We start from the raw sequence: 8709 nt of genomic DNA on the forward strand, positions 1-8709 counted from the left end.
CACTCACTCCTTCCTCAGAAATTGAGCAACGATCTGTTCTTTTTTTATAATTCCTGACCATTTTCACAAGTGAAACAAAATCGAACCATGCAAATATCCCGAATTCTTAGAGGTTAGGTTGTCAAATGCAAAATGTAAACATTCAGCGTATGCAGCGCCTCTTCCGACAAAACTACAATAACACACTCCGTTAAACTGCCCCAAGAGCCACCATTAAACTTCCCCACTTGTATTTTCAACATTTTAAAAATTATTGCCACAAATATATTGAAATAAATTCCATGATATATATCTTACAATTATCATGAAACCATTAGAAAATTATTGTAACTATGTTATTTCGGTAAATAATTCCTACAGTTAAAAAATTGCTGAAAATCTTGAATCCCGAAAAGTTTCGATTTCATGCAATTTTATAAAATCAATTTTAGAACTCAAACTACGAGTTCTACAAAGTTTATAATTTTAGTGGACATGAGACTCAGGTACTACCTTAGTAACATAAAGGTTTTAGCTTATTCCTCAAAAAGGTGTATAATATAATCATGAAAAACGAAACTGCCCCTTCGTTAAAGTGCCCCACCCTCCCCTACTCCTGGAGCAAATTACCTTTTATTTAAATTCACAGGGTCTGTTGGTGGAATTTCAATCCGGATTTCGCAATGGGCACAGCACTACAACCGCACTCCTTCATGTTCAACACGACATTTCTATGTCTCTTGACAACCGCAAGTTTGTTGTTTTGCTTCTTCTTGATTTTTCTAAGGCATTTGATAGCATATCTCATGACCTTCTTTGCCACAAACTATTCGCACTTTTTAAATTTTCCTCTTCGGCCGTATCCTTGATGAAGTCCTACCTCATTGAGCGAACTCAGAGGGTCCGCGTGGGTAGTAACATATCGGACCCTGCCTGCTTACATTCTGGTGTTGCTCAAGGCTCACTCCTAGGCCCTCTTCTATTTTCACTTTTTATAAATGATTTACCATCTGTTCTATTGAATGCCTATTACCCACCTTTACGCGGATGATCTGCAAGTCCACATTGATGGCGATCCTTGTGATCCTAATCTCACTTTAACTCAAATGAACATAATTCTCTCTCTAATTGAAGCATGGACTCTCGCAAATGGGCTCTGTTTAAATCCCAAGAAGTCTCAGGGCTTAATTATTTCAAAAAGACCTCTCGCCACTGACTTGATTCCACTCACTGTTCATGGACAGATCATTCCAATTGTTGAGTGTGCTCGCAATTTGGGGTTGATTTTCAACTCTTCCCTCTCTTGGTGTAGGTAACCCCACAGAATACACGCCTTATGCTCGTGAGAGCACTACTACTGCCCATTATCATATATGGAGCAGAACTTTTTTTTGATGCCGACTGTGAAACAATCAGGAGGCTTTCTGTGACGTTCCACAACTGTGTCCGGTACGTTTGTGCTCTACGTGCTCGTGATCACATTTCACGGTATCAAAACATTCTGGTTGGTTGTGATCTGCCTTCCCTCCTCCGTCTGAGAGCTGTGTTATTCCTGTTCCGTCTGATAACTTCTCGGAGACCGGGTTACTTAGCCTCGCTCCTGGCTTTGGGGGCTTCGGCCAGGCAGCGGGGACTCTTGGTTCCGAGAGCTCACTCGAGCCAGCTTTCGCGTAGTCTTTTTGTCAGGGGTGTTGTTATTTACAACTCCCTTCCACCGCGCACTAGGACGTCGCAGGCCGGCATTTCTAGTGCCTTTCAGTCGGGGTAGAGTGTTTTCTTTGTTTTTCTTCTCTTTCTCTTTTCTATTTAGATATTCTGTCTTAATCTATTTTCATTTTCTTTCTTTTTCCTGCATTTTTCTTCCTATCTAATCAGACATTGGAAGAGGGACGGACCCTAATTATGTTTGATTTAAAACAAATAAATAAATTCAAAATTCAAACTCCTGATCTAAGATATTTTTGGTCAAAAATCGTGAATTTTCGATTTTCTGCTTCCTTGCAGATATTCTGACTTTTTTTTTGATATTTCTAGACCAGAATAAGGAAAAACCTCCCGGGGTCAATAAGTATCATAACTAACAATTACAGATTGCATCAATTCGAAACAATATTTTTAACTTAAATTAAAAAAAAAAAATTGTTCAAACTTTTTGGGTACGCTCGTCCCCAAAAATCTAGAGGTCAAATGTAAGATTATCCCGCCAATGCCCGCCATTTGCTTTTTGACAAGAACCTTATACAGTAGACTCTCACTCAATCGGTTCTTTCTCAATCGGGCGACAAATTTTGTTGACAATTTTCACGCTTAATTATGAAGCTAATTCGCTCAAATTCGCTGTAGTCCTTCCTATTTTATCGTGATTCTTTATAATTGAGCACTTTTTGTGGAATTTACAAAGGCTTTGACGCTCAATTCTATCGCTAAATCGGATGACATTTTGCCCCATATTCCCGATTGAGAGAGAGTCTACTGTACACTCAACTCTTCGTTATCCGTCTGACGTGGGGACAAAAAGACATTTAGGTTTTTTGAATGATCAACGGTTTTTCTATTTTGTGCTGTGTGAATTTATTTTTTGTCTGACAAAGAACAAGGAAATTTTCTTCATGGTGTGCTTATGTTTCATTTTTTATCACAATTATGTATTAAAAACTTTGATACAATGTTAATAATACTTTAATTCACTCTGGACAAACTTCATGTTTAGTGAAAATAATTTTGAATATATCAACCGCTAGTGTTTGGCAGCTGTCACCCGGATAACCAAGTGCCGGATAACGAAGAGTCGAGTGTAATTGCATTCGGTGATCCGTCTTCAGGATAAATATGTTATAATTTCAATTAAAAGGGTGACTTTATGAGTTTCTATAGGCCACAATTTTTGAGCGATCTTGGTGAAAATTTGGGAAAATATTGTTCAATTAATGCGTTTTCAAATTGATATTTTCAAATTGAAATTTGAAAATGTTCTTGGTCCCACTATGCAATGGCGTTGGTCCCGCTCTCACGGATAAGTGAGAGTCTACTGTATACCTTTTACTATAAACAGACATGTTCAAATTTCATATCCCAAATGGTACAGAGTAGGGTGCCAATAGGTGCTGACACGAGTTCTTAAAGTGTCAATAGACGTTCCTTTCACCCTATTTACATAAAGGAATTTTTTCAGAAAAATGAGTTTGATTTTCAATGAATTTTGACGCTATCGCAGCGCCACCTGTGGTGACTTTTTGAATTTCCATCTGAAAGTGTTCATCGAGACGAAACCAAAAACCCAAAATTCAGCTCAAAATGTTAATTAGAACCGGAGATAGAGGCCGGTCAATATTCGAACTTTGACCCTTTGTAGCTCGGGTCAGGGGTTATCGATCGACTTAAGTATTTTTTTTTGTTTGATAGGTATAATCTGCGGCTACAACATACTAAAATTTCAATCCGATGCACAATGGAATTTTTGAGTTATTTAATTTAGAAAATAGAAAAATTTGCTTTTTAAAAATAGCGCCCCTGGCGGTAGTTTTACGAACTTGCGATGTTAGAAGGGAAAGTGGCATTTCACTAGAGCTTTCCAAAAAGCCCTCACTTTTTAAATTCTGCCAATTAGAACCGGAGTTATGGCCAATTTAAGAAATTTTTTTTGGACCCTTATAGCTCGGGTCAGGGTAGTAGGGGGACCTTAAGTTTGGTATTGATCGAAAGGTATTACGCCCAGCTATAATATACTAAAATTTGAGCCACATCTATGCCATAGGGGCGGAGCTATTGAGAAAACAAAAAAAGGGGGTATTCAAAATTGGGTCAATGTCCCAAGTCGCAATTTTCACGGACAGACGGATAGGAACGGTTTCTAGCCATCAATATATTGACGATTAAATATTATGAACTTACAAGAGAAAATCCTGTTCCCAGCATGGTTCACTGCCTTTGACAGTAACTGTTGTTGATTTGACATTTTGTAGTTTGAGAGTGACGTAAGTTTTGAATTCTTCCGCCTGAGCACCGCAATATTTTGCCTTTTTCACTGAAAAATTAACAAATAAAATTACTTTGGGTTAGGAAATAAAATAAAAAATATGAAATAACACTAACCTGTTACATTGAGAAGTGACATATCTCACGAAGACATAACTTTACGTAGCTTTTGTTTTTTTTTGTTTTATTTTTTAATTTTTTTTTTGTTTTTAGGTTAATTTACACTGTGTTTCTTTGGTTTCTCAACTGATATTCTTCTTTCTTTTTGTGTTTTTTGTGTTTACTGTGAATTCTGTCAAGATACTGTCCAATGACACTCAATTTCCACTGATTCGTCATTGTCAGATGGTGGCCTCATTTTTTTTTTTAAAAATTCTTTTTGTTAGTTCAATTTTCACCCTATAGCTCCTTCGAAATCCATCCGGAATTTCCTTCAAAGGATTTTCATTGATTTTTTCCTCTTACTTTGAATTTGTGACATTTTCCTCTATTTCCTCTCTAAACTTCCAATTTTCCGCCCACCAAAAGGAAACACCAAAAAAGAAAAGAAAGACACCAGATGAGCTAGAAATTGAAAGAAAAATTAAAAGAAAAAACAAACAGATAAAAATTCATTGATGAAGTAAGAAGGAAAAACTAAGGTTGGAATTTGTGTCAAAAAAAAAATCACCTCAAATTCTTCGAAGAAAAGCCTCGAAAGGAAAAAGAAAATTTCCACTTGCAATTGAGCAAAAATTTCCCAAAAGAAAAACTCTATTTTCGTGTCACTGTCACTTTCAATTGGGGCTTTTGGTTCTTTTTTTTAATTTATTTATTTATTTTCTTTTTTTTTGTTTTTTGAATATGTATTTCTTTTGCCTTCTGCCCAACAAACTGCCAAATGACATGGAAACTCCTGCCCCAACTCCCCATCCAGATTACCCTTATCCATGGTACCAGAAAGCGCATGGCGTTGGAGCATGCGTGTTGCCTAGTATCAGGGGCAGTTAGAGCGCAACAGATTGGAAGCACTTCAAAAGGCCTTCAAAGAATACCACAAGGGGGAATATAAACTGACAGCTGTCAAATGCAAAGAGAAAAGTCAAAGGAATCCTCCTTCTTGCCGCATGGGCTTTTATCTGTCATTTTCAGCAGATTGTCATAAAAATTAGTTGCCATTTACAGTTATATTGTAGGGTCTCATATAACTTACACACAAATTTCCCTTCTAATTAAAACATTTTATTTAAAATTGTACTGATCAATACAAGAGCTAAGCTGAAACTGACTCAGTGTCGGAGGAAATGTTTAGCTAAAGAGTTTGCAACAATATAAAGTCAGAAAATTTGTATATCTGAGATGAAAAAGGAAGAAAAAAGAATGGTAATCAAAGGAGAATGGTCAAATCCGATCCGGGAATGGAGGAAGAAAAGTTCCAGAGCATAGAAAAGTGATTTTAAGAAGGAGGAATGGTCGAAAGTACATGATCCAGGACGATAAACACCGGGAATCCTTGTAAAAAAGGCCTTTCTCGCCTCTATCCTTCCGATAAATCACTGTTTTTGACAACGAATTACGCTAAAGAACTGCTACAGCGATCTTGAAGAATTTCCACAATGTCCAAGGACACGTAGGAGATCATTTATAAAAAAAAAATGAGAACAAAATTGGTCCCAAATATGGAACTATGAGTGAGGAATCACTCTCTGGCACCGTTAAATAACCTCTCAAAGGAATCCGGCGGATCCGGCTATTCAAGCACCTGTCACTTAGGGGTAGTTTTTGTAAGAGAGCCCGATTATTCGGTGACCGTGCCAGGGCATAGAAGTGAAAAGCGAAGAGGTAGATACAGTAGAGTTCCTCAAATTTGAACATTTGGGGAATATAGATGACATTTCTCACTCATAAAATTTGAACGATATTTTCAAAAACGTAACGGAATTTATGTGAAAAGCACTTTCCTTAAATCAGAGGCGTGCAAGAACCGTTGAAACTGAATAAACTTCAAATAAAACATGTATAGTAAGGCCATGTAACTCCGACGATTGCAAAACTCGGATGCCGCGACCGATTTAACTCCGATACATCCACTTAAAATATAATTTATATTTTTATTTCTGTAATTAATTACTGAAGTATCATATTATAACTATTCTACTTTAAGAAAAACCAAAAATTATATTTTTATCGGTTTAATAAGTGGGTAAAAGAAATATTTTTTAAGCTCGGGTCAGCTGGGTTGTGTACGAAAAATTTAATTTCTGAGAAAATTTTGCTGTTGACAGCTCGTCGCTGGAAAAAGTTTAGTGTTTTTTCTATATAATAAAACATTATTTGCAATCAAAATTATTAATAAAAGTTAGTGTAGTTATTGATCTACAAGGTGAGTAAGAGTTTATTGATAATATAAATAATTCATACAGAAATAAGTGATTTTTGTGAATGTTTACATTTCGATGCATGTCGGATGCGGTGAAAGTCAATGTTTTGGTTCAGAATTTGCATTGTTCAGGACTCTTTTTCTGTTTCAGATGCCAAAGGGAACAAAAGAAAAGACCTATAAGGACAAGCCCTACTCTAAGGAAGGTCTTAGGAATGCCTTGCAGTGTGTACGAGATGGTTCTACCATAGCATATGCATCCAAAACATTTAATGTCCCAAGAACAACACTGCACAACAAATTGACCGGCAAATACCCAGAGGAGTGCCCCAATGGCAGGCCAACAATTCTTTCAAAAGAACAGGAAAAAGAACTTGTCAAATGGATCCTGGGATGTGCGGATGGCTGGCATCCCATCGGGAAGGAACAAGTTCTGGACAGCGTTAAACTCATCTGTAAGGTCTACAAAATTCCAAACCATTTTACAGCTGGAAGACCCGGAGACGTTTAGTTCAGGAATTTTCTTAAGCGTCATCCAGAGCTCAGCATGCGCAAGCCAAAATCCTTCTCATTGGAAAGAGCTACTGTTACTGCTGAAGACCTCACGGAATGGTTTCAGAATTGTCTTGGATATTTCACAGAACACAACCTTCTGAGCATTTCACCAGACCGTGTTTTTAATTGCAACGAAAGTGCCTTCTTTTTGACACCGGAAGATGGAAATGTCCTGTCCAGGAGAGGTTCACGTGTAGTTCCATCTCTTAAAAATTCAGGACCGAAGCAATGTATCACAGTACTCTTCATGGTGTAAGCTACTGGCGAACTTGCTCCTCCAATGGCTGTTCATAAAACTGACATTACTCCAAAAATTGCCATTCACAACGCAGAAGGATGGAAAATGGGAACGTCACCACAGAGTGGCTGGATGGATGGGCCACTTTTCTATGCTGGTCTTTATTTCCCGAAAATTGTTTTCCAACATTCAGAGGAGTCCATTATCAATAACCAGCATGATCAGGCCACCGACAATAATCCTTCAAATGATCCAGTCATCCCTGGAAACCAACTCTCTGCAACTTCTGAGACTCTCGATTCTCCTGAAAATCAACCGATCTTCGACACACTAAAACAATGCTATTTCTGGCCAGGAGAAATTCCAAAACGTCGTCAGAAGAAGAGGGTCAAAGCCAGCAATGTCAAACACCAGTATATTGTATATTCCGAGGAAATTATCGCGGAACAGGAGGAAAAATTGAGGCAGGATTTATAAAAAAAGAAAGAAATTGCTGAACGGAAGTTGACCAGAGAGAGGAACAAAAAAATAAGGGCAGAAGAAAAGGAGATAAAACTAAAGGAGAAACACATGGTAAAGGAAAAGGCTCAAATGCCAATTGAAGCTGAAAAGAAAAAACGTGGAAGGAAGTCAGCCAAGAAAACCGAGGAAAAATCAAAGAATTGAGTGCAATCTTAAAATAAATAAAAATATATATAATTAAATAATAAATTAATGAAATGAATTGATGGAATAAAACTCTAAAAAAAATGTTTTTGAAATAATATCTTCTCATTTTTATGCATTAAACTTTTCCTTAAAATGAGCATCCGAGTTTGATCGAATTCAACGGAGTTACATAAAAGCGTCGCAGTAACATTCTTGCGCATATATTAATATTATCGTAATTTTATTAATTTTCATCAATATTATTGCTAAAATTCTATTTCTATTATGATTCTAAATTAAACAAAGAATAATTCTATTGATTTGGAATGGGGAAAAAAATATTTCATCAGTCCAAAAACAAGCATTAAAGTCGCACTCAATGAAAAGTATCCAGATTACCTCTCTTTACTATATGTCAATGCCCAGCGAGCACAGTTAGCAGAATAAAATAGGATTTTCAGCATTTTTTTTGCTGAATCGGTCTGCTGGCCAATCAGCAGCTCTCGAACAAAAAGTGCTAAGCAAATACATGAAAATGGCACTGTTTAGCGCTCGCAATGGATGATGGCACAACTAAACACTGTCGGTAGATGGCGCTGGAAACCATTTAGCAAATTTTCTCTTTCATTTTTTTTCTTTTTCTCTCAAAATGTCAAAATGGACTTGGAATTTCCTCTGAAATTATTTATCAACTTGGGGGATATTATAATCACGATTTTTATTACTTATATTATTATAGGAATTATGCTGCGGTATGCTGTTTATAGAGAATGGTCAAATAGGAGTATTAAACATACTCCCGACCAAAAATTCTGCATTTTTTTACTGAATTCCGTCATTATTTTCTTGAGAAAAATTTGTTTTTCTGAGGAAATATTCAGTCGGGGGTTATAAAATTATTCATTATTTATGAAAAATATGTTTTTTCTTTTGCAAAAAGCATATTTTCCTCAAT

General features: G+C 36.6%; 1 protein-coding gene across 1 annotated transcript in view; it reads right to left on the reverse strand.

The window, feature by feature from the left end:
• Positions 1–4882, reverse strand: part of LOC129808790 (protein unc-13 homolog B) — an 80157-nt gene extending 75275 nt beyond the window's left edge. Inside the window, exons 1-3 of the mRNA XM_055858647.1 lie at positions 4625–4882; positions 4072–4518; positions 3871–4003 (exon numbers count right to left, since the gene is read on the reverse strand). Coding sequence (XP_055714622.1) covers positions 3871–4003; positions 4072–4093 — 155 coding nt within the window. The 5' untranslated portion in view covers positions 4094–4518; positions 4625–4882. The remainder of the gene's footprint in view (positions 1–3870; positions 4004–4071; positions 4519–4624) is intronic.
• Between the last annotated feature and the right edge of the window lie 3827 nt (positions 4883–8709).

The sequence above is a fragment of the Phlebotomus papatasi genome, chromosome 5, assembly GCF_024763615.1.
Source record: "Phlebotomus papatasi isolate M1 chromosome 5, Ppap_2.1, whole genome shotgun sequence".
Taxonomy (NCBI): domain Eukaryota; kingdom Metazoa; phylum Arthropoda; class Insecta; order Diptera; family Psychodidae; genus Phlebotomus; species Phlebotomus papatasi.